The sequence below is a fragment of the Gorilla gorilla genome, chromosome Y (assembly GCF_029281585.2).
Source record: "Gorilla gorilla gorilla isolate KB3781 chromosome Y, NHGRI_mGorGor1-v2.1_pri, whole genome shotgun sequence".
Taxonomy (NCBI): Eukaryota; Metazoa; Chordata; class Mammalia; order Primates; family Hominidae; genus Gorilla; species Gorilla gorilla.
In genome coordinates this window covers 29,584,021-29,611,458 of record NC_073248.2, presented here as the reverse complement: position 1 = coordinate 29,611,458, position 27,438 = coordinate 29,584,021, and the positions used below count along the sequence as shown (strand labels likewise).

At 38.9% G+C, this 27,438-nt stretch overlaps 1 protein-coding gene across 11 annotated transcripts in view; it reads right to left on the bottom strand.

The window, feature by feature from the left end:
* Positions 1-5,366: 5,366 nt before the first annotated feature.
* Positions 5,367-27,438, bottom strand: part of NLGN4Y (neuroligin 4 Y-linked) — a 323,530-nt gene continuing 301,458 nt past the window's right edge. For all 11 annotated transcript variants that reach the window (XM_055377278.2, XM_055377284.2, XM_063703361.1 and 8 more), the window contains 3 exons: positions 25,985-26,170; positions 19,797-20,586; positions 5,367-9,890 (listed from right to left, as the gene is read on the bottom strand). In XM_055377278.2, the coding sequence (XP_055233253.1) occupies positions 9,041-9,890; positions 19,797-20,586; positions 25,985-26,170 (1,826 nt within the window). In that variant the 3' untranslated portion in view covers positions 5,367-9,040. The remainder of the gene's footprint in view (positions 9,891-19,796; positions 20,587-25,984; positions 26,171-27,438) is intronic.

Genomic DNA, 27,438 nt, shown 5'->3' with positions numbered 1-27,438 from the left:
AAGCCTTTGTATAGCATCTTGGACTAGAAACCGAGATGATAATCCATAGGCTCTATAAGTTCTGGCAGCAATGTGAATGCTTGTTCAATTAAATTACTTTTTGTGAAATTCCAAGGGGTCAAAACGGCAGAGGACAGAGGTAACTGTGAGATTTAATTTACATGTCTCACAAGTGAATGCCATATTTTCTCTGTTTTTTTTTTGTATAGTAAACACGTATATTAATAGCATAATTTTGAAGTTGCAGCCCATTGCTTCAAAATGTGAGAAGACAAAACCATGCATTCCTCCTATAGGCCTGACATTGGAATAGTATTTCCAGGGACCATTTAAACAACTGTCAGCTTACTCTTATTTTTACAAAAGGAAATGTTAGTATTTTTTTTCTCCAGCATACATGGTTCATAAAAGACAAACATAATTTGAAATACTTGTGTGCTAACATGTTGTAAATTCTTATTTTCCTAGGTTACTCTAATAGTTAATAGAGATTGCAAAATGTTAGCGCTCCATATTACAAAGTATTTTATATATACCCCTAAATTAAGAGAGACACATCTTAAAACATTAGTTTGTACTTTGTTTCTGCTAGTGCAGAAGACACACTTAACTGGGTTTGAAAAACAATTCCCTGGGTTGGAAGAACAAAGTTAAAACGTGTTATATAATGGGTCCCACTTAGGTTTATAAGAAAACTGTGGCTAAATGGTATAAACAGTGATGGTGTATCCTGCTAAATTTCTTTTTCTTTCAGGAGCAAGCCAGCATATACAAATTTAGATTTCAGAGGCAGGGAGGGACAGAATGAAAAATACTGCACATTTAAAACTTAAGTATATGAAATATTCACACTTAAACATATTCTTACTTAAATATTTGATAGATCTTTAAGGTGGAATCACTCTTCCTAAATGACAACATGAAACCAAAGTAGTTGGGTTTGGAGGTGGGGATCTGTCCTGGGTCCACTGCTGAATGCTCTTCTAATGGTATTTGAGGACAGAGGAAAGAGATTCTGAAGCAGTCAGGTAGGGAGATAACAGTTTCTCCAATTGCCCAAGTCTGGAGAAAAGGGGTTTTTCCTGTGCTGTGACGGGTATGACAAAATTCATTGGGGATAGTGGGATGATAAAAATAGCCACATATTTCACAAAGTGTGTGCACTAGTCACACAGGTTAAGCAGTTTATGGACATCGTTGGCTAGGAGCAGGTGTCCTGGGGTTTCAGCAAAGAGTGCTGCTTTTGAAAGCCAGTCCTATTTAATGCATTTTGGTGTACATTCTGTTGCAATCCAAGCCTGCTTTCTTCTATGCTAAGCATTATTCACAATGTTTCCATGCGCCTGTATCTTCTTTGTATTCTCTAACCTTAATTTTCCAAGTTCCATGCACTCTCCATGTGCATTCAGGTGAGATGCAAGCAAAACAAGGGTTTTAAAGTGCCATTTCAGCCAAAAAATGAGCACAAAGCAAAATAAGCACAAGTAAAATAAAATCATAGGCAAAACTGAGAAACTGTTTTAAATGGGCACTCTACAAAATTCTATAAGCACTCTCAATCTACTCTGTGTTTATGTGTGTGTGTGTGTACATGACAAGTTTTTAAGATATAAAGCTATCAATGTTCTCTACAAATAGAGAGATTATAGTGATTTTTTTCTTCCCCAAAATGTCTACAGGGAGGCATATATTTCTGCAATAACCAGGTTTTTTAGACAATAGTTGACAAGCACATGCTCTTAAAAACAAAACAATATGATTGTGAACACTATAAATTTTATGTTCTAAGTCTGCAACCTTAAGCAATTTATTTAATTTTCTGTACCCCAGTTTCCTCATCTGTAAAATGAGAGTCTGCACCTTGGAACTAGTAAAAGGATTAAATGACTTAATGCATATAACTTACGCAGAACAATACATTTTGATGATTATCTGAAAGTTTTAAAACTTGAAACAAGTGATTGCTCTGTAAATGGTTCAATCAATGCTTTTACAAAATCTCTTAAATATTTATTTGAAAAGTTTGTCTGTAGGTAATGCATATACTTATAAATTGTTATGTACTTTTCTATTATTATTATAATCTAAAAACTGTAATTGCTCTTTAAATACTAGAAATAACATCCAATAACCCAGGCAGGACAAGCATGTTAGTTTGAAAGCTGTGATCATAACGTATATACTTGTAGAAACAGGTGTTGCATAAAAATGAAGCTAACATCTGAGCCCACAAGAAACCAGTTTGACCAATTGTACCACTGAAGCGTAATAGTGTCTCTAATATTATAAATTGGGCACCATCTGATTTCTCAGTTTTTACAGGAGTTGTTAGGTTTATATTTTGGTGTGCCAGAAATGCATCTTTCCATTTCCTTTCTGCTGAGTCCAAGTTCTTGCGTTTAGGGCCCAGGGGTGAGAAAGATTTTTCTTTTGTGTAACCTTCCAGCTATGGCTGTTGGGCAATTTGTCTTAGCCTCAAAGGACTCCCTCTCCGGCCCTTTTAGGAATCAGTGACTTTGAGAACTAGTCGGAACATTCCACTTTAATGAATGTTACCTGTTAATTTCAGGCAGCGTTTTCTCCTGGCTAATTTTTCTCATTTTTTTTCTAATTCTCTTGCCTCTAGAGGAAACCAGATTATTTGTGGGTATTCTAAGTATTTACATGGATGATCGTTTTAGAGAAAGGTAGAGGTACAGTGGACCTTTTTTATATCTCAATTTCTTTCAATATATTAATAAGATTTTGCAGAGAAAGTATCACTTTTACTTCATTAGCATAACTTTTTTTTTTTTGAACCAGGTGGCCTAGGAGATGTGACATATGCATATATTTCCTGGAAGTTCTGAGAAACAACAAAAAACAGCCCTTATATCTGGCGCTAGAATTAGCCTGATAATTAATTGCTAAGTCAAGGTGCATCTGGCTGCACATAAAAATAATTGAATGAACTTCCACATGAGATGAAGGCAGCCCACGGCCAGCATGGGACAAGCCAGAAACATGAACAGTCTGGAACCACTGAAAATGACCCCAAATCCCCTTCTCTTCCACTGCTTATTTTTACTGAAGACAATGCTAGTCATTCTCTGGTCCTGTCACTTTCTTGCTAAAGGATATTGACATCCCCATTATCATGACAGCAACCAATGCAGGAACAAGTTTTTGGCCCTCTTAGCACTTATAAAACAACCCAGTCTAAGCCCAAACCCTTGACCAGCCTGTCTGAAACTCTCTCCAAGGTATCTCATCATTCTCCTCTCTCTGTTGAAACAAGTTCCTAAACAAAAGCTTAAGGACAAATGTGGTTCCAGGTGGTTTTTGATGACTATGCTTTATCAGTTCTGGTACATGCAGCTATATGATGATGCATTTCTTATCGTTTTTTTTTCTTTTTTACTTCTTGTCTTATTCCTGTCTCCATCACCCTTAAAAAGAGGACAGTAATTAATTTCTGATTGCTCTGGCTCTTTAATGTTTTCCTTGCATCCAGAACCCTCTCATTCCAATGCAGATGATTCTCATGGTTACTTCTAAAGTGAACAGTTCTCCATCCTTTGCAACCTAAATAAGTCGGGGTTAATTGAGAACGAGCAACAAGTGCATCACTTAGAGATCGTCTTGGAAATTCAGACACAGGTTCACCAAACCACAATTCAGTAAGGATCTGTACTTTAAGTTGACATCCCGTGTATTCCTAAGTATGTGAACTTTTGAGAATTACTGCTAAATGTCTCAACTAAATACACTAATAATCCACTTTGGTGTAATCATTTGGTGTCTCTCAATTGATTTCAGGACAAAGCCCATACTCCCTGTCTTGCAGTTGGAGGTTTTTTTATCAGCCAGCTTCTTTCTGTCTCATTTTTCACACCTTTCTAAAAAACACCTTATATTTTTCAACCATGATGCAGGAGCCATGTCTTCCTATGTCTTCATCTGTCTTCTTACTTCAAAGGTGTGTAATTCTATCCTCCCCACAACACACCACCCACTAGTATTTTTTCTACAGAGTTGGAAAGACCTGGCTTAGGGGTTTCTTCAGACAGAATGTATTCCCGATCTTCCCAGACTAGGTTAAGGGCAGTGTCCAGACATTTATTAGCACCACTTATTAACATGGGTGCCATCTCCAGCACTCCTTGCCTCTCCTTGCTTCTGTGTTTCTCTGCCTTCCCCTCAAGTTTTGTGGTGTGAGAAGTTTGTTCTTCAATTTTAACACCAGCCCAGCACAGGGCCTGGGGCAGTGGAGATATTCAGTAAAGTTTCACTGAATGGATGCATATAATTTTTAGCATTCCTTGAGTTATTCAAAATGAACAAGAATGCATGAAATAGTCAAAACAAGAGTGATTCTCCCTCCAGCTGAAATTTGCTAAAAATTAGACTTTGAATGCCTGAAGATGACATTCAGTTAAATATATATATATGTATGTGTATACATGTTTATTAGTGTACATTTAATGAAAGTGCCATTATTAGAGATTTAAGTCATTCATATCTGCAAATATGTCTATATATGTAAATTATGTATGTGTATATATGCGTCTGTGTCTATATGTAAGTATATAGTGTAACGCTCCTTTTCCAAGCGGAATGCATTCCAAGACTCCCAGTGGATACCTGAAACCACAGATAGTACCAAACCCTTTATATACTATATATTTTATTAAATATACACACTTATTATGAAGCTTTATTTATAAATTAGAGGGAGTAAGAGATGAACAATAGCTAATAAAATAGAACAATTATAAATGTTATAAATGTTATGTGAATGTGGTTTCTTTCAAAATATCTTATTGAAGTACTCATATATTTTTAGATCATAGTTGATCACAGTAAATGAAACTGCAGAATGTGATTTCACAGATAAAAAGGAGTAATGTAATACACACACACACACAGAGGAATGTATATGTGAGCACAAATGTGTTATAGATATGTGTGTATATATGAGTCTGTCTGTGTTTATGAGTGTGTGTGCATACGTATTTAATGAAAATGACATCTTCAGGAATTTAAAGTATGTGATATCCATGTATATATGTAAATGTATAACATATATATGCATATATGCATGTGTGCATATACAGTATATATAATGTAAACATACACAGTCATGTATCACTTAACAATAGGTTTCTGAGAAAAGTTTCATTAGGCAATTTCATCATTGTGCAAACATCATGTAGTATACTTACACAAAACCGATGTGTAGCCTATAGCACACCTAGGCTCTATGGTATAGCCTAGTTTTTCCAGGCTACAAACCTGTACAGCATGTGACTGGAGAGAAGACCCTAGGCAACTGTAACACAATGATAAGCATTTGTTTGTCTAAACATATCTGAACACAGAAAAGGTAGAATAAAAACATGGTATTTTAATCTCATGACACCATCATCATATATGTGATCTATATTTGTCCAAAACATTATGCTGTCTGTGATTCTATACATACATACATATATAGGATAGGTACATGTATACTCATATATAACGTACACATACATGTACATATATACATATATGCATATGTGTGTGTATGTATTCTCCTGTGTGCCTTCACAACATGATTGAGACCAACAACATCTGAAGGATTTAGTTCACATATTCCAAACAGTCTGGGTCCTTGCTATATTCTTTACTTGGTACTTAGCAAAGATTATCATGCAAGACCTTGACTTACGAGTGTTTGCTGTATAACTTCTTGGTGAAAGACTGGGATATGAGGATATGCTGTCCTGTTATCCATCAAATTTTCCTGTCCAAAGGGGCATGTTTCAAAGTCAGAACATCTTCCATTATGAAAGGGGAGTAATGCAGGTGCCTGCCCCTTAGAGCTACTGTGAATGTGAAGTAAGTTCGTGATGGCTGGATGCACAGGAAGGAATTGACAATTGAGCTCCCATTGGAATGACAATGATTTTCTTCCTCTGGAGTTTCATTCAGTAGAATTTCTTGCTGTCACTAGAAGGTTTACTCACCTAAGGCTTTCTATTTGAAACCATTAAGGCATCAGTTTGTTGAACACAACTCAAAACATAGAGACACAAGAATGAGCAGTGGTAGAAATAACACAACCAAATACTCATTTTCAGGCAGTGTCATCTCAGGAGCTTCACCAAACAGGGCTGGGTTTTCCAAAATCAGGCCAGCAGAGCCTCCTCAACTGTGCAGCTGGCCAAAGCTAAAGAAACCATCCCATTACCAAATGTATTTATCCATTTGTAGCCTATGTGAGAGCTACCACTTAGCATTTACAAAGAAAAAGGCATTCAAAGAATAGCAAAAGTAAATAAAATATTCCACCTACCAAGAAAGAACAGATGCATAATTGTTTGTACAAAGCATTAGAAAATAGTGTGATATTTTATTATTAAAATGCTGCTGAAAAGTTTATACATATGTGTGTGGCCATATATATCTTCTATCATTACTTAAGGCAAAAGAAAGAACAAAACCTCAAAATAATAACCCAAGGAACCATTAAACCCTGTGTGCCCCTGAAGATCAAGGAAAAGCCTAGGAAAGGATTTTTTCTTACTTGTTTCTCATTTTTTTCTTTTTTCTCTTTTTCTATAAATAGCAAGTATATTTTTCTCATGGAACTCTATGAAGATTCTATAACTTCTTTTCATGTAGAAATGAGATATCATGTAAGATGTACTAAATCACTTTTAATCATAATCCCCTGTAAAAGCTAAAGCTATTCATTTAACAGGAACTCTTCCTTAAGATGTCACAAGACTGTCATGTTGTTGTACATATTGCTAGCAGGAGACAATTGGAAATATGAACAGATACTGGAATTCATATTTTAGACAGACAAAACCAGCATGGATGCCACACATCAGTTCCTTTGCAGTTTCATGGAGAGCCTATTTGTGGTTGCTCAGGTGGGGTCATACATTGTTTGCAGAAATTGCCTGATCATAGCTCTATGAAAAATGAATTGGGAATGAAATCTTACCAAGACACCTCTGTGTAGCAAAGAAATGTTGCTTCATGTGTGCTAAGTTCAGATCATAATATTTCACATATTTATATATAGAGAATCGCTTTCAAATTTAACCCAACATAAGCAACAGGATTTGGAAGTGATTTTATGTATTTCTAAAAACAGTTTTCTGTTTTCTAGAGGTCACTCCCAAACACTGATATATCACTATAGTTTGAGTGTATGGATTCAGTAATCAAAGTTGTTATTGCAAAAGAGTCAGGTAGCTGGACAATTTTTATGAGGAATCCCCACTTTAGTAGAGGCATTTAACATTGGATTTCTAGAATAACCCACAATGCAGCTAAGGGACATGATCTTCAAACATCTTTGGCTACTGTTTCTTGGTAATGCAGTAATCTTTGAAAGACAAAATATAGAGCAACCATTGCTACTGTGTTTCCTTCTGCCTCGTAATACTACAAAATTTCCTGAAAATGAGTAATGAGAAAATGACAAGCTGTTGGAGAGACAAATCTCTGATCCCCAAGTAACCAATTTAAAATGGGTGAATAAATTCCATTCAGTGTCTTGTCAGTGAAGATATCCTAATTTCCCCAAAAACCTATGCAAAGCAGTTTTAATGTTCTATCCTTTTCCCCCCATTCTTGTTAATATTTGTTATTTGGTGATCAGATAAATCCACAAAAAGTGATATTTTTAGACAAGCATATGTTTTATCCTATAAATGACGTAAAAGATTTTTAAAAACCTGTTTACTGATAAATAAGGGACTAGGTGCTTAAACAAAAGACACACATGTCTTCCTTTAATCTGATTAGCTAAGCTGAGCAGGTACTTCATCAGCCAAATCCTCCGGCAGCTGCTAGGGAACACAGAGCTGTATTTACTCCAAGGGGCATAGCCCCACCAAAGGCAAGCTTTCTTCTTTTTTGGCAGGGTCCTGAAATAGGAAGCAACTCTTCCGAATATATTCAAAGGGCAAGAACTACAGAACGGGACTTGTATTTTGTTTTCTCTGCTGATTCTTTGTGTGTGTCTGTGTGTGTGTGTTTAATTCAACAAGTTTTAAATACATTCCACTTTTAGGACCTATCTCTGTGCTGCAATTTCATGAAAACTAACATGTACAAATCAAAGTTTTCTAAAACAATGGTCTCCTAAGAATGCTCTACATGCATCTGTGCAACCTGACAGGGAGAAATAGGCCACACAAAATTTCTGAGTCTTCCATTTGACATCACATATTCCTACAAATGAAAATCTTATGTCAGAAAATCCCATGTCTTTGTTTACATGTAATTAAGAAGAAACGCCTCTTTTGCTGTAGAGGAACTAAGGTGGTATGACTAATATGTGTCTGAAAGCACAACCTTGCTAAAAGTTCTTTCAAACTGAAAACACAAATAAAAGCTTTTCTCTTTTTTGTTTGTCTGCAGTTTTTGTTTGAGCTCACAGCTATATACATTTTTATTTTTTACAAAGTTTCTTAAATATAGTTCAGGCTGGCAGAATACCTCCTTCCACAGAACCCTACAATTTTTCTGCCCAGTCAATTCGCTTACTTTGATAATAAAATTCTGCATTTCCTTCTTTGTGGATTACAGCTCCATGTGCTGTGTAAAAGCCCATAGTCTTTCTTCACTTAAGAAGAGCCATCCATTGTGTAGCCCACATAAAAATGTTTAAATTTCCATTGTAATTAAAAAATATTAAGTGTCCTTGGCTGAGCTTTGGAAGTCTGTGCCGCTACCATGATGTTGGAAACACACAGGTCCTTGAAATGGTGATGTCCTAGTCACACGAAACATCTGTTGGCATGGTTTAGATCTTAAAGCAGTATTGTAACAGAAACATATACTTTTCACATTTCATATGGTCAGAAATTGATCTCACAATACTGGAAAATGCCAATGAGAAGGGTCTGCTGGGACAGGATGACTGCCCTTTTGCATTTTTATCTAAAGTCAGTGGCACAAAAACATTCCTTGTTTGGAGATTTTCTTTCTCCTTATTTGTCTCTTTTACATTGCTGAGCAGTAGGGGCAGAGGGATAGGAGGGGAAATAGGGAAAAGCTATACTCTAGTGGTGGAATGTCCGTGGGGTAAATTTGTACTGTTTTGTCCTCCACTGAAGGTGTTAAAAGTGTGTAAAGGCTGCATCCCCATCAATGTGTTTGGAATCATGGTGATGGTGTTTGGCGTCATAAGCGGGATGTCATCCGGCGACCGGCGCAGCGTGAGGGTGTAGTCTGGAGGGCCGGTGAGCCTCAGCGTGTCGTGTGCCTGCAGCGACTCACACTCGTGATCGTGTTCCAGCTGCTTCATCTGCAGAGACATGATCTCTTCGTTCTGGATGTGAGTGATATCATTTGTGGTGTTTCTCTGGGGACTGGGGCGCCTGTGAGTCTCATGGCGCCTCTTGTCCTTTTTGTAGTACAGCGCCGCAAAGGCTAAGATGTTGAGGAAGAGGAGCGACGCCCCGACGGCAATGGTGACACTTAATTCGGTGGAGTAATCCCGTTTGGTTTCAATGAGGACAGTTGTGTCCTCGGGCCCTGTTTTGTGAGGGTCCTTAGAGTGTTTGGGATTGTTGGCAGGAGTGATTGCTGGGCGTTTGGTGGTTGGCCATATCTTGGTGGGAGATCGCCGGGTACCATAGGGAAATGATGTCATGTCTGGTGGAGGAACCTTTGTGGTTGTTGAAACATACTGTAATATCTCGTTCAAGTTGTGCAAATGAGGAACCAATTCCAACCAGAAAGCCACTTTCGTTGCCCGGTAGTGATCTCTCACTCTGGGTTTCAAGCCAATATGCAGATAGAGCTGGTCTTTGGGATTATACTTGGACCAGGCCACTTCTTCAAAGCGATTGGGTTTTGTATGAATGAACTTGGTATCCTGAGGAACTGGTTGGTTTGGATCACTGGGGATAGAAGGAAGAAAAAAAGCAAGGTCATATTCTTCAACATGTGATATGAAATTATCTTAAACCAATAAATCAGGAAGTTACAATCTGATCGTCATATATATTTATCAATGAGCACAAAATACCCAAGCAGCAAAGGTACATTCTGCTTTAATCCTAGACATGTCTATCATGTTGTCTTTTCCTTTAAAAATTGCTCTTATTTTTCTTTTAAATATAAATCCTGACAGCAGCATTATGCAATTTTTATAACATGTTTACTATTTTTTAATGCATCAAATGATCTTCAAAAATAAAGGAAAACTAAGTGTCTCTGGGAAAAATTTCAGTATTTCAAGTTTCACTGTTTCTGAACTGCAAAACTCATCCAGGAGTGATTTGCCCCAAAAGGGTATTTGGGAAGGTCTGGAGACATTTTTGGTTTTTGTAGACAGAGGGCAGTTCCTATGAAGGGTGGAGGTTAGGGATGCTACTAAACACCCTCTGGTGCACAGGAGAGACCCCCACAGCAAAGAAGTTATCTGGACCCAAATGTTAACAGTACTCAGGCTGAGAAATTCTGATTAATAATTGTTCAACAAGTGGGCATTCTCTTTCTTACTCAATAATTGCATTTGAAGTAAATGAACAGATATTGCAGTTATAGCAATGAAAATTGATATTAACAGTCAAAATAAAATAGGATTTTTAATTAAAAGCTGCAAATCAACACATGCATGATTTGTTTGCTCTCTATTTGAAAGTGAAATACATACGCACGTGGACAATTTTTGAAGACAGAGTCCAGAAAAGATGAAAGCACATTACAGCAGCTGTAAGAAGTTTGTTAAAATGGTACATATATTTACGGTAAGGTTAACATATTTAGGATAAATAAGACACCAAGAAACAAGCTGAGGGCTGCTGCAGATGCTACATTGTGCTTGGAAGCTATACACTGAAGAATTATCTTATTATTATTTGCACAAGTGGGCAGAGGTAGAAGGAGAATCATAAAAATTTGGAGATAATTCATAAAGCATAGAGCCTTTAAATATCTTTGCAACTAACCCTTTCAAGATAACACTTCCCCTTCAAAAAACAAATATACCAAATTCTCATTTCTACCTTTCCTTATGGTTGATAAAGTAAGCTATAAAACCAATTACATCTTAAGGTTTAATTGTTACAAAAAATTGAGATTGTGCATGGTGAAATGTCATCTAATGGTTAGTACTCAGCATTGAGATGTAATGTGCAGACCCATGCAGGCAGGGAGTTGCAACATCCTGATCAGTGGTTCCAGGTGTAATCTAAAGTCCATCCTCCAGGTAACTCCTCCTTAGGGGGACTTTTGTGAAGTTGCCTCCAACCATTCCATATTGGCCTGTATGGCAGAAGGCTACAGGACCAAGGAAGAGTATGTATCTAGTCATTGCCAGACATTGTGCAGGATTTGAACAATATACTTGACTCAGAGATGCCACATGTGCTGAAGGAAGATTTTCTCCCTCAATCTGAGTCTGTGGTGGTCGTAAAGGAAATAATGTCCCTGTATTCAAATTTCTGAAGCTCTGGCTCATTAACAGCTGTGAAATATTGAGCAAATTTTCCAGCCACTGTTGGCCTTAACTTACCCATCTACGTAGAGAATAAGAATATCAGGCTTGGAGACACGTGATGAAGTTTGAAAGATAATGACAAAATGTCTGACATATGGTAAGAATTCAGGAAATAGTATCCCCTCTCTTCCAACATAAAAGTTAGATCACCTACAATATTGCAAGGGAGGGGGAACTAGGGAGTGATGGAGTGATATACTGTGTATCATAGTACATACTATAATTCTATATTATGTACATTATAGAGTATATAAAAGTATACTGTATATTACATACTATATATAAGTATACTGTGTACCAGAGTTTATACTGTATACTAACCATATACTATATGCAGTATATATATGTATGTATAACATATGTACATATGTATATGTGTATATCTATCTATAGATACGGATATAAGATGTATAATGTAACAGAGAAGAAAAAGAATGTTGACCTCTACCTTTTACTTGAATGCACACTAACTGCTGTGCTTTCATGTTACTAAGAGGGTGAGAACAAATATATGTATAAAATCACATAAGTTTGAATACCATGAGATCTCATATTTATTCATAAACAATATATTTGAAAAGTCTACTGCTTTTTATTTGGTATGCATATATTTTGATGCGGCTTTGAAAAAATACTGGATTCATTTTATCATCTCATGTTTCTTTTGCTTCTTTAAGCCTTCTGAAATAATTATAAAATGTTTACTTAATTAATGTGTGTTGAAAGAAAAATAAATGAATAAATATTTTAGGAAAAACTTCGTACTAATATTTGTTATTAATTTTTTAGTGTTCTAAAGAAACAAACAGAAGTGAAGATTCCTCGTTTTTTTCATGGATCCAATTTTTCTATATTGGGTCTATTAGATGTGTGGCTATCTCATCTACTAAGCAGTGAGAATCTAGGAAAAGGAGTATTCTGTTCATGTTGACTACTAGGCAATTTTTGAAGGATTCAGGGTATATTCGAAAGGTAAAGAAAAAACATTTATTCTGTTCTTTAAAAAATAAATAAAAAACATGTATTCTTGAAGAATAAAGGAGAGGATTTGGGAAATCCAGATAAGTGAGCTGCTGCCCGATGTAATCTGTCTATTAAAGATCTCAGGGATGCATAGCCAGAATTCTTAAGCACTGATAAGCTTGTGGAAATTATGACAGCCCACGTCATTCTCCCTTACCAAACCCTGCAGACAGTGAGGTCTAGATGTGTGATATCAGTGTTGTATTTTTTTAGATTTATTCAGCATAAGAAATGTTTAAATTCCTGTGAGTAAAATTAAAGATTGTAATGACTGAGGATAGAAACACTAGTTGGTGTCTCTAGTAAAAGACTCGATGCCTGTCTTCCTCCTTATCCCCTAGCACCTAACACAGCCATTTCCACCTGTTCTGTTTTATTTGAGATGTAATCTTGTCAGGAGAGACTCAAGTGCATTTCTAAGGTCTTGTTCATTTCTTTAGCTAGAGATGGATATAGTACTCTGATCTCTCTAAAAATATCCGTGAACACTCTCAGCTGTTCCTTTAAGTAGTACAGGTTTTCCTTATATCCAAAACATTGTTAGCAAACTAGTTTATTATGCATTCAGTGACTCCTCCACCACACCAGGGGGGGATGTTCATTCATTCAGCTTAAAATCCCTTTTTGGTACTAAAGATCGCCTTTACAACTAGAATTATGCTGCAACTCTCTGTAACCAATCCCTGCTAAACACTTCATTGGGACTTCTTTTTTCCTCAACAGATTTAGCAATGGTTGAATATAAATTATCGATAGAATAGAGAACATTCAACAGCAGTGATGGTGTCTGATGCAAAAAAGATAGAAATCAATCTGATGTACAAGCCTCAGACTCAGTGCAACAACATAAAAAATGAAAATATATGTTGATCTGATTTTCCATTACAAAACTCTCTTCCCATTTCTGACTTCCAATAGCACACAACTTCTTCTATTACATATTATAATGTATTGTTTGATTACTTTAAAGCACTGCTGTTTGTCATATCTTATAAAAAGACCAAGATTTGGCTGGGCACAGTGGCTCAAGCCTATAATCCCAGCACTTAGAGAGGCTGGGGTGCACAGATCATGAGGTCAGAATTTTGAGACTGGGACAACATGGTGAAACCCTGTTTCTACTAAAAATAAAATTAGCTGGGTACACTGATGGGAGCTTGTAATCCCAGCTACTTGGGATGCTGAGACAGGATAATTGCCTGAACCCAGAGGCGGAGGTTGCAGTGAGCTGAGATCACATGAGATCGCACCACCACACTCCAGCCTGTGTGACACAGAAAGACTCTGTCTCGGAAAAAAAAAAAAAAAAAAAAAAAGACCAAGGTTCCCCCACTCATTTTTGCCGATCTCTTTCCACATAGAGCTCAAAATGAGAGAATCCTGGATCAATGGGCACCTGCATTTTATTGATCAGCTTAGACAAACCCTTTTCTCCTATTTCCCAAATAATTTTAGAGTTAAATAAGTTTAATTCTCTAGAACACCTTTCAAACCTCAGAGTTAGTTTTCACTTTTGCTTGATGGTCCTTCTCAGAGTTAGTTTTCACTTTTGCTTGATGGTCCTTCTCATTTCCAAAAATGGTTTTAATCTACGTTATTTCTACAATGACTTTGCATGTTTGGGCTTACTCAGTTCTCTTCAGACATGATTTTAGTCCCGTGACCTGGACTAACATTGAAACACCTCCTTGCTACAGGGGAGAATCCCCCTCAGGCACAGGCCTGGGCACTTGCTTCCCTATTCAAAATAATAATTAAAAAATAGCAAGGATTATTTGAGGCCCTGGCATTCACTGATTTCAACATCCCGTCTTGATCAAGGTTTTCATGGTTTAGAGCTTCTGCAGCAACTTTCTTCTCATTTCTACTGTGTGTGCTTGCTGAATCTACCTTTCTAAGATGGGAGGGCCCTCTTACCTAATGTTAACCTGAAAATATACAGCTGACATGATTTGTAAGCAAGGATCCAATTGTCCGTCCCTCCCTCCCTCCTTCTTTCCTTCCTCCCCTACTCCCTTCCCTCTTTTATCTCTTACCCTCCCTTTCCCTGTTTTCCTTCTTTCCCTTACCCATCCCTCTCTTCCCTCAATCCTTTCTTCCTCTCCTCCTCCGTTCCCTCTTTTTTCTCCCTCTCTTCCTTCCTTCCTCTCTCCCTTCCTTCTTTTCTGTCTCCATCCATTTTTATCCTTGCCTCTCTCCCTAATCTCTCTTTCCTTCCTTCCTCTCTTCTTTCTTCCTCCTCCCTTCCTCTCTTTCTTTTCTTTCACTTTCTTTTCTTTGCTTCCTTCTTTTCTTCCTTCCTTCCTCCCTTCCTTCCTTTCACCTTCCTTCCCTTCTTACATCTTTCATTTCTCTTCTCCCTCTTCCCTCTTTCTTTCCTTACTTCCTCCCTTCCTTTACTCCTTTCTTGATTCCCTCCCTTCCTTCTTCCTTCCTGCTTTCCCTCCCTTCCTCTCTCTCTCTCTTCTTTCCCTCCCACCCCTCCTCCCTCCTTCCTCCCTCCTTCCCTTCTTTCCTTCATCACAACTCTCCTTCCTTCAGTCCCTTCATCCTCCCTTCCTAATTTTTCCTGACATGCACATTCCAACATCATTTTTCTGTGATCATCCAAATTCCAAAGGTATATGCATACCAGGTATATGTACTTTTAAACTCATAGTAAGAGTCAGAACCATCTGTTTTGAGATGTCTGTAAAGAAGCATCCAGGCACCATCCACTTCATCTCCACAAACATTTGTCATCAGAAGACTGTGCTATGCCTGCAGGTTTAAAATACATGACATGATGACCACTGAGAGTGGGGAAGCATGTCCTGGCACAATGTGATCCTCTCTCCACAGCACTGTGTACTGACAGACACGCTGGGAGCTATTCTTGTTTCCTCCTGTCACCTCCAGTGCTGGAAGGGAACAGTGAGGATATGCAGAAATACCCTCTCCTTTTCTGTGAGTCATTGTCTGAGTGTGTGCTCTGTAAAATGGTGTTAAACTTGCCAGGTCACACCATGACAACAGATAAGATACATCCCATGTTTTCTCCTTACAGGTATCAGTTTCATTTGTTCTCTGCACCTGACGACCAGGGAATCTTTCTCTGCCCTGCAGGGATCAGGCCACCATCCAATTTACAATAAACAAATAACTAGCAACAGTGAAATTCCTCATTTCCTTCTCTTATAGGGCTGCCAAAGAAGTGTGATCACTTAAACCATTTATATTTGAATCCACATCATGCATTTCACATGACATGTAAGTTCCGAGTAACTTCCTTGATGAATCATTTGAGTCATTCTAATACCTTTCCAATGAAACAAAACAACTCACTGCATTAATACAGTCTGTTATTTCAGGGATGTTTCCTATGGATGGAAGAAACAAAAACAGAGACTTCAGACAGACTGACATTCAGGCTATCATTACCTCAGTGAACTCTCTACCTGAAGCTTTTAATTTGAGTAGCATCAGAGAATCTCTGCTCTGGTGGTTCTAGTGGTTTTTCCTTCCTCCTCTCTTCCAATGATGTCAGGGCCTTCACAAAAGCTAGAAGCACCCTCAACACAGACCATGAATGACAATGTGAATGTACTCTCTAAATGCAGGGTGGAAATCACAGGCTCTAAATCAGGTGACTTTAAGAAATAGATTCATGGCATTAAAAAGCACTCAGTAACAGAGAGATCACTGGTATTCTCACAGCTCTTTCAGACTTTCATGATATCTCGGTAAAAGCATCCATCTGATGCCAGTAATGCTAATAATCACCTCATAAAATGAATTAACTTCCTTTATCTTTTCCTATCTTTTTTTTCTTTTTTTCTTTTTTTTTAATAATGACATAGCCAGCCTCAGTATCATAGCCTTTGGGAGTCAGGAGGAGTTAATGAGAATTTAACAGCATTATTTAGATTTCACTATTGTTTTAATGGTTCTATAAAATATATGAAGACTGGTAGGTGGAGCCAAGATGGCTGAATAGGAACAGCTCCAGTCTACAGCTCCCAGCATGAGCGATGTAGAAGACGGGTGATTTCTGCATTCCAACTGAGGTACCGGGTTCATCTCACTGGGGAGTGTCGGACAGTGGGCACAGGACAGTGGGTGCAGTGCACCAAGTGTGAGCTGAAGCAGGGCGAGGCATCGCCTCACCTGGGAAGTGCAAGGGGTCAGGGAATTCTGTTTCCTAGTCAAAGAAAGGGGTAACAGATTACACCTGGGACATTGGATCACTCCCACCCTAATACTGCGTGTTGTGGGAAGTCAGGGACACCAAATGGAGGGACTGGCTGAAGCCATGGCAGAAGAACGTGGATTCTGAAGATTTCATGGACATTTATTAGTTCCCCAAATTAATACTTTTATAATTTCTTATGCCTGCCTTTCCTGCAATCTCTAAACATAAACTATAAAGATTTCATGGGCACTTATCACTTCCCCAATCAATATGCTTGTGATTTCCTATGCTTGTCTTTACTTTAATTTCTTAATCCTGTCAGCTGATGAGGATGTATGTTGCCTCAGGACCATGTGATAATTGCATTAACTGCACAAATTGTAGAACATGTGCGTTTAAACAATATGAAATCTGGGCACCTTGAAAAAAGAACAGGATAACAGCAATTGTTCAGGGAATAAGAGAGATAACCTTAAATTCTGACCGCCAGTGAGCCAGGCAGCACAGAGCCATATTTCTCTTCTTTCAAAAGCAAATGGGAAAAATATTGCTGAATTCTTTTTCTCAGCAAGGAACATCCCTGGGAAAGAGAATACACACCTGGAGGTATAGGCCTATAAACAGCCCCCCTAGGTGAGCCCATCTGTTATGGTTGAGGCCGTAGGGGTGAAATAGACCCCAGTCTCCCATAGCACTCCCAGGCTTATTAGGAAGAGGAAATTCCTGCCTAATAAATTTTTGGTCAGACCAGTTGCTCTCAAAACCCTGTCTCTTGATAAAAGTTGTCAATGACAATGGTGCTCGAAACTTCATTAGCAATTTTAATTTCGCCCCGCTGCTGTGGTCCTGTGATCTCGCCCTGCCTCCATTTGCCTTGTGATATTCCATTACCTTGTAAAGTACTTGATGTCTGTGACCCACACCTATTCGCACACTCCCTCCCCTTTTGAAAATCCCTAATAAAAACTTGCTGGTTTTTGTGGCTTGTGGGGCATCATTTGTTTTGTAGAGACAGACTCTCACTATGTTGCCCAGGGTGGTCTTAAACTCTTGACCTCCTTAGGCAGTCCTCCGGCCTTGGCCTCCCAAAGTGCTGGGGTTACAGGCATAAGCCACTCTGCCTGGCACAGCCATACAGATTTTGGCACTCTGGTAACAGCAGCCCAAGCTAACTAATAAACAAGGTTTACTTCAAAAAAATTATGAATTTGATTTAAATCATTTCTTCATGCAGGAAAGAAACTTTCAGTGCTAGACGAGCATCTCCATCAACTGTTGGTCCCTCCTCTGTTCTCCTCCTGGTAGCCATTCTCAGACCAAATCTACACAGTCTGATTTTGGAAAGTTGATATCCAGATGATACATTTTCCACTTCAAAAACATGCTAACATGTTATATGTTTGCCAAAAAAACCAACCAACCAACCAAATAAACAAAAAATGTGTCCTCTGATCTTATCAGAATTACTGTGTACAGCTCATGCATGGCAGGGCCACTGCAGTCTGAGAGCCTCATTGCACATGGGAAGATTGACCCTCCCTGGGTGACATGAGCATGTTGCTCTTCTATTCAGTTTAAAGAAACTCAGGGTGGATGACGGTGGCACACACAGGTAGAACAGAATGATACTCCATTGATTTCCATAGTTACATTATTAGACAGGAGAAAATTAAAAGATGCCACAATATTTGGAGCTATTTAGGATGCTTTTGTTTCTTTTCTCCCATGGTTTGAAGAGAATCCACTCAGTAGAATATTGGCAGACTCTGTTGTATGTGTGTTTTTTGTATATTTTCTACTATATTTAGGTCAATAAATGAGCTTTCCTGTGACATACGTGTGTGTATGTGTTTATATATGCATGACATATAACAATATAATACAAATATCATATATTTTTCTTTGCTTGCTCTCTATCTATACAGCAAAGGAAATACAAATATATATGTATATGTACAAAAATTTTTAGTTGTATATATGGTATGTATATATTTGTAGTTGTTTGTATTTCTATATTATATATATTGTATATGCATATATAGTATATATATATATTACTATTTGTATATGTATATACACAGAAATATACTGGTATTTATGTGTATATATATACAAATGCAAATATATATATAATATATATTATACATATGGGAATAGTTCTTTTCTCTATATATATGTTAAATATATATAGGAATATTTATTTATATTTCTCTATAAATATTGTGACAATTGTTTGTATTCATATGGTCAGGCAATCTAAACAATTCCCCAAGTGGTAGCTCAGGTGACGTAGCAAAATCCTGTTTCTAACAAAATAAATTTTAAAATTAGCTGGGTATGGTGGCATTCACGTGTAGTCCCAGCTATTCAGAAGGGTGAGGAGGGAGGATCCGTTAAGACCAGGAGTTTCAGAACAGCTTGGGCAACATAGGAAATCCTGTCTCTACATAAATCCATGCAAGGGCATGGTGGTGCATGTCTGTAGTCCCAGCTACTTGAGATGCTGAGATGTGAGGATCAAATAAATCCACGATTTCTACGCCACCGTGAGCTATGCTTGCACCATTGCACTCCAGCCTAGAAAACAGAGTGAGAACTTGTCTCTACAAAAAAATAAAAAAAATAAACATTAGCCAGGCATGGCAGTCACCTGTAATCCAAGCTACTCAGGAGGCTGAGGCAGGAGAATGGCTTGAGCCTAGGAGTTCAAGGCTGTAGTGTGCTATGTTGTACCACTGCACACCAGCCTGGACAGCAGAGTGAGACTGTGTCTCTTCAACAACAGTAAGAACAAAAACAAAATTGATCAGCTGTTAACAGAACCATTATATATGTGTAAGTCCTGCACCTGCAAGTAGGAATTCTAGAATTTCTAATGGGCAATTAGAAATGTAGTAAAAATCTGGTTTGACACTAAAAGAAAATTTGAGTTCTCACAGATGCTGGGGGAGAAGCTGCCTGTTATTGCTGTGTGTGTAAGCTTGTGTCTGTATGTGTATATGTGTTCATGCATGTGTGCTCCTGCCCATGCCGGTAGAAGCAACACTTATACTGTGGAACCAAACAAGCGAAGAGGACAGTAATACCCCAACATGAAGAAGAACGTACCCAGTTTTGGCGAAGTTCGTCCAGTAGGTCATCACCACGGCACTGAGCATGACGTCGTTCTTGGAGAAATTACAACTGAAGAGCTCGGTGGGACCGATCATGGGGATGCCGAAGACATACGGGACTTCATCGCCATGGGCCGAATCTGCCCAGCTGGGCTTCATTTCGCTTTGGCAGTGATGATAGAAGGCATAGAAGTAGGTTGGGGAGCCGTACTGCGCGTGCAGGTCGGCAGTGGCCACGGCGGGGGCCACCCACTGATGGTCAGTAAAGAGAGCCACCAGGGTTTTCCGCCGCGTCTCCGGGTTTTCCTTATCGGCCCAGTCTGTGTACATGAACTTGATAGTCTCCCGCAAAGTGTCTTTCCCTTCAGGATAGCCGTAAAGGTTGTCCACAAAGTTGGACACGGAGAAGTCAAAGTCACTGGGTGTCACACCGTCCTCGTTATCCACGATGCCGTCCACGAACTTCAGGCCTTCCCCTTGGTTGACGCCCAGCATGATGTCGTAGTTGAGGAACTCGCCTTGCTCCATCAGGATCTGGGGGTCGTCTGGGATGACGTCGCCGTCAATCACCGGCCCAAAGGCTATGTGGTAGGTGGCTGGGGTGATGGTCTGCTGGATGAGCTCCTTGTAGTTCTTGTTCCTCAGACATTCTACCATGTCCGTGGTGTCCAGCATGTTGCAGCCGACCTTGTCTGCCAATATCCGAGTGTACTTGGCCGGCTGGTAGTTCACTGCCCAGCTGGACAGGGCGGTGCCACTCTGAATGATGGCCTTCTGGAAGAGACCTGCAGGTGCAAAATTGTGGACATGCAAATGAAAACCTGCAGGACAGAAACAGCTTTTACTGAGCAATGAAGGCTGTGATTGTCTCACAAGCATGTGAATTTCTGGATGTAGTAGCATTCAGCTCTGTCAGAGGGCTCTTTTACCCATTTTCATTTTGATTCCCTCCCCCTGAACATTCATTTTAGGGAATGTTATTCTACACACACACACACACACACACACACACACACACACACACACACACACACACACGAGTTTAAGGAAATGAAACCACATTAAGGCTTTTCGTGCACTGGTAAAATACACGTGATTTCTTTTTTTCTTCCACAATTTAGTGTCATTTTTGCTTCCTTGCCTCCAGATGCCATATACAAAAACGCAACAGCAACTGCATTCCCATTTCCAAAGGGGAAAATAAACAAACAAAAAAACAGGCCTTAAACTAGTAAAAGGTCAAAGGCTATCTTATCTCACAAACCAATCCAGGTGTCTCTTCATTATGGGAAAAAATAAATCCAGTTGAATGAATTTCAGAGTGCTAATTTAGAAATGCATTTCTACCCTGCGTCTAATGAAGATACTATGGTTTGGGAATTAATGTAAATGCATTAGCTTAGCTGTGCCTAATCCTCAACCGGGTACCCAACTAACAAGTATTTTTTGGTATTTTCTTCAAAACTATATCCACTGGTAACTCAGAGATTTTTTTTTGTTTGTTTTTTGTTTTGTTTTTGTTTTTGTTTTTTTGCCACATAGGAAAAATTCTCCACTTGGTGAGAAACTTGAAAAAGCATGGGCAATTTTAGGAGTAAAATTCTGTGAGGCTTAAAATTCTCCATCATCTCAGTCTACTACATGAATGTCCAGAAGTATAAAATCTGTATTTTTAATCATAACAGGACAAGAGACGGCAGGCCGTAAAAATCACAGCATTCCATTTACGATCACTTCCTGACGTTTCTGTAAATCCCAGACTGAGTCAGGCACTAAAGAATAAAGCATTCAGCTGTAAGTCCAGATGCCATGTTGATTTTTCATGTCATGGAAGCAATCAAATATGAGGAAAATGTGATTGTCATCAGGAAGATGTGATTTTTCAAGACTAAAGGATTGCCCAAAGATGACACACAGGACTGCAACTTGAAACCAATATGGCTTTAACCATTATGTCACCAAAGCCATCTTGGAAACATTTCTGTCAGAAATGTACAAGTATTGACTTGAGTACTTGGCTCTGAAGATTATTTTAAAATGTCCAAAAGAAAAAAATGTCAATATGTAATCCGTTGGATACTTTCATTAGTTAAAACATTCAGAATTAGAAAAAAATGCTCTGAGATGTTCCTTTCCTACTCTTCTTATAACTACTGGCAATAATCTAGGTAGCAGCATATGTGTGTGTGTATATATATATATACTTACATATATATACACATATATATACACACACATATATACACACACACATATATATACACACACATATACACACACACACACACACATATATATATATATATAACATATATAAAACAGTTATTTGTATGTTAGGGAAGTAATATAACTCCTGATGACACTAAAAAACTTGGATAATGAAAAAAAATCACCCATAAGTCAAACATTAAAGCACAACTCACCTTAGCAAAATGAGTATGTTGGGAATTAACATAATTCTTTCTTACATCTTTCTCTTCCATTCAAACATTGTCTTGAATAGCTGAGCCCAATATTTATATAGTTGTCTACACTGCATTTTTCCAGCTGTTGAATATTTTAGGTAAATTATTATTCTTTTGAGTTAATGCATATGGTTTCTAATAACTTTCATCTCCTTTTGATCTTGTAGCTTTTCCATTTCATTCTTTGCTATGATAATAATACTGGGGTGAATACCTTCATAAAACTATCTCTTTCCACAGATACTTTGCCTTCATTAGACTAGAATTCGTAAGGCCAACAATTTGGGTATTTTTATCTTTATCTTTATTTCAGAAAGAGTGTCTCTCTGCTACCCAGGCTGGAGTGCAGTGGCATGATCTTGGCTTGCTGCAGCCTCTGCCATCCAGGCCCAACTGATCCTCCCACCTCAACATCCCAAGTAGCTGGAACTACAGGTGTGCACCACCACACCTGGCTAATTTTTGCAATGTTTTGCAGAGATAAGGTTTTGCTTTGTTGCCCAGGCTGTTCTTGAATTCCTGGACTCAAGCAATCCTCACACCTCAGCCTCCCAAAGTACTGGGATGATAGGCAGGAGCCACAGTGCTGGGCTCATATTTTTCATAATTCTTGATAATACTGATGGGCTGTTTAGAAGCACTGCCTTGCATAAATGACCAACAAAAAGGTATTTTTGCAGCAAATAATAACTTCCAACCTGCTGACTTAAATAATTAACACTTTCCTCTAATTAGTGTGGCTTACATGTGTTTCATTACTCCTGAAGTTGGTTCTGACTGCTTTCTAAATCTACAACTGTCATATCAACTGAGAAATGTGAATATCTATGTATTTTCAAAAATGCCGTAGAAATCTCTGTACCAAATGGTTCATCAGATTATTCATTGTTCCTGTTTTTAAAATAAAGTTACTACAAATATGAGCCTTTCCTCTTCCCTGTTATTAGCACTAGTTTGAGGTCAAAAGTCATTTGGTCTCCTGGGCAAAACATTATGAACTACAAACTCAAGGAATTCAGAGTTTGGGGGATTTTAGGAAATCCTCATCTGTCCTATCTTGCTAAAGAAGACACTGAGGAGCACAGTGATCTAGAAACTTGTTCAGATGGTGCAGGAAGTGAAGAAAGTCCTGCAGTTACTTTAAAGAAAGGTATTTTTTAATTTTATTTCTTTGTGTTTAGACAGGGTCTCTCTCTGCCACCCAGGGTGAAGTGCAGTGACACCTTCAGAGCTCACTGCAGCCTTGACCTCCCTGGCTCAAGTGATCCTCCCTCCTCAGCCTCCCAAGCAACTGAGACCACAGGCGTCCACCACCAGCCCTGGCTTGTTTTTATTTATTTATTTTTGTATAAATGTGGTCTCACTAAGTTTCACAGGCTGGTCTCAAACTCCTGGGCTCAAGCCATACTCCCCGCTCAGCTTCCCAAACTGCTGGGATAACAGGCATGAGCCACCTTACCCAGCTGATAACTTTACGAAATAACAACTCCAGAGGCTGAGGCAGGCGGATCACATCAGGTCAAGAAGTTTGAGACTAGCTTGGCCAATATGGTAAAACACCATCTCTACTAAAAATAGAAAAATTAGCTGGGCATGGTGATGGGCACCTGTAAGCCCAGCTACTTGGGAAGCTGACGCAGGACAATCACTTTAAAACTGGGAGACAGAGGTTGACATGAGTGAAGATCATGATGCTGCACTCCTGCCTGAGTGACAGAGTGAGACTCCGTCTCAAAAAAAAAAAAAAAAAAAAGAAAGAAAAATTCCATTAAGATTTTGAGTACTTCCGATGTAAATGGTCCAGTCAGTGTGGTGCCATTCTGAAGCCTACCAATGACACAGAACATATCACAATGCTGTGTTGATGACTGAGATGGCTACTATGAATATTCATTTGTACCTGGCCAGGTAACAGAGGGCTGGATCTGTTCTGCAGATTTTCCTGCTTTCTCCTTTTAGGCCACAGCCAAGAATTGGTGATCCAGCTTCCAGAACCAATTGCCTCAAATTCCTGTGGACTCCTCTTTGAAGTTTCATCTGATACTGCAGAGAGCCTCCCTCTTGCATTAGCAGCAGGGAATTGCATTGAGTGAGCCTCAGGTGCTCTGGCAGGGCTCAGGGGTGTGGCTGTCTATGCTGACCACCACTTAGGCAGCATGAGAAATTACTACTTAGAGGCCCAAGTGCACATCTGGTTGGGTATGGTTGCCTATGCTAACTACCACGTACAAGTGCATGTCTGATTGAGGTAACATGATGTGCGTGTGTTTCTGCGGTTTCCCCTTTCCCTGTTTTGCCAACAGCAGCTTTTTCCAGGTTATTAGCAGGGCCCCAGGGAGGGTTTGGAGCTCCCACGGGGACAAGTAGAGGATGTCATGCTGACTGGCCCAGCAAGGAGGTTCTTCCTAAAAGTGTGTTAGAGAGAGAGAGAGATAAAGCAAACTGTAGACACTTCCAAGTGCCTCATGCTGAACTGACCAGTAAGGTGGTCCTTTGCTGAAAGTCATGTTTGCAGGAAAGGAAGAAAGGGAAAGAGACAGAGGGAGAAAAAGGGAGACAGAGAGAAAGAAATAAAGGAGAGAGACAGTGTGAAGGGGGGGAAGTGAGAGAGGAAGAGAGACAGTGAGGAAGAAACTGGGGAACTGGAGAGGGAGAGAGAGGAAGAGAGACAAAGAGAGAAGGGGAGAAAAGGAGAAAGAGGTGAGAGGATAGTGTGAGGGAGAGGGAGATTGAGGAGAAATAGTGGAAGGAGGGGAGAGAGGAAGGGCAAGAGACAGAGGAAAACAGAGAGAGGGACAGAGAGAAAGTGAGAGGACATAGAGAGGGAGAGACAGGAAGAGAGAGGGAAAGAGGAGAGTGAAAGGGGAAGAGAGAGAGGGAGGGAGACAGAGTCAGGGAGAGAGACACTATTCCTATGGGTAGAATCTACTTCTCTATGAATGCACCAGCCATGTTCCTAATGTTTCCAGAAGATTTAAAGAATTAATGTGAATTAGAGAAGTGTCTTTTAAAAAAACATGTGGTTAAAAGCCCAGTTGATTAAAAATCTATAAATCTGCAATATTGACATACTATTTCTCTTCCTTATTGACGTACTGTCTCTCTTCCATATTACTCTTACCAAATTGTAGCTAGAAGTTAATAAAATTTCAAATGTTCAAATACAGTGAGAATGTCAAAAGAAACAATAATGTCCACCCTTCTAAAGCAGTTATTTTTTTCCTATCATTGTAACCGACACCTAATTGTCACACACTTAAATGAGGAGATATTGCTGACCAAGCATGGTGGCTCAATTCTGTCACCTCAGCAGTCTGAGAGGCCAAGGGAGGAGGATCACTTGAGGCTAGGAGTTTGAGACCAGCCTGAGCAAACATAGCAAGACCCCTTCTCTATAAAAATAAAAATAAAAATAAAAATTTAACCATTAGTCCCAGGTATTCAGCAGGTTGAGATTGGAGAAGGCTTAAGCTCAGGAGTTGGAGGCTGCAATGAGCTATGATCATGCCTCTGCACTCCAGCCTGAGTGACAGAGCAAATGGAAAAAAAGCTGAGTTAAAATATATGAAGATGGGTTCATTTTGTCTTTTGGGCATTTTCTGTTGCAATTTCCACAGTGACTTCTGGCAACCTGGACATGAATCTCAGCTATGAACTCTGACTATTCATTTCTTGGTTCAGGGCATTTGCCCACCCACCCCGGGGACACCATTATTACCTTCTGAGTAGTGGGACAGGGTCAACAGGCTGACACAGGAGGCCCCAGCCCCCGAGCCAAAGATAGTCACTCTCTTGGGGTCCCCGCCAAAGGCTCCGACATTCTCCTCAATCCACCGCAGTGCTTGAATCTGATCCAGGAGCCCATAGTTGCCTTTTGCTGCCTGGTCACCGGTACTTAAAAACCCTACAGAAGAACACAGGACATTTTTGTTGGTCAAAAAAAATTGCGTACACATCCCCACCATTTGAAAAGTTATCTCATAGCTTGCCTTCTTCATTCTGTCTCTCCACAACACTCTCCCCCACAAATTAGAGGAAAAACTGTAGAAAATTTTTTGTGGCGGAAATAATTACATAGATAATAGTTATTGTTTAGGTTGACATTATGATACCGTGTCATCTTTAGGTATATATGGCTAATGTAGAAGGCAAAATAAATCTAAAATGTTAGTGGAAATTATAGGAAATTAGAGAAAAACCTGGAGAACAATTTTTGTGGCAGAAATAATTATACAAATAATGATTATTGTTTACATTCACCTTATGATACCATGTCATCTTTGGGTATATATGTGGCTAATGTAGAAGGAAAAATGAATCTAGAATGCTAGCGGAAGTTACAGGAAATTAAAGAAAAAACTACAGAAAAATTTTTGTGGCAGAAATAATTACATAAACAATGATTATTGTTAAGTTGACATTATGATACTTTGTCATCTTTGGGTATATATGTGGCTAATAGAAGACAAAATGAATCTAAAATATTAATAACATGAAGCAATCCCAGAAGTCATTGTAAATTTTACTAGGTTCAAGGTACCATTTGTGTGCACATTTTTCTTTAAACACAACAGACTCCTACGATAAATTACGTACTAAATATCCCTTCAAATGGGTTAATGACATAGATCTTCAAAAAAAGAAATTGTATGTAAGGGACAAATATTATAGTTGAGTATTTGGGGAAGGTTTCTTGCATTGTTGTTTTTTACCATTTTCATGTCCTTAGTTGAGCATTTCTCCTGAGAAAAGTCTGATGCCTTTTATGAACAACAGTGTCACATAAGGGAGGGGCTTGTTTGTAATGATGACAGACTGCTTTAAGCCCTAAAATAACGTAAATCCAAGCCAACTACTTCAAAGCATATTCCTAACCAAAGTTGACAGCATTCCAATGAGAGACTGAATGTTGGCTTCTACTTTTAAAACAAAAAGAGTAGAGGATGAGGCTGCATACCAGTAGAGTTAACCAGGTTTTCTTCCATTAGGTTTCGTGAACAATTGGAAAAATGCTCTGAGCTGGAAAGGAGGAAATGGCCAGGCTTCAAAGAAAGTCATAAGATTTTTTTTTCCTACAATGACAATAAATTCCAAGCCTAAATCAGGAGTCACCATTGCCTGCAGCTTCAAGGAGAGGCAGTATTGCAACTGTGAGGTTGGTCTTACTTAAGA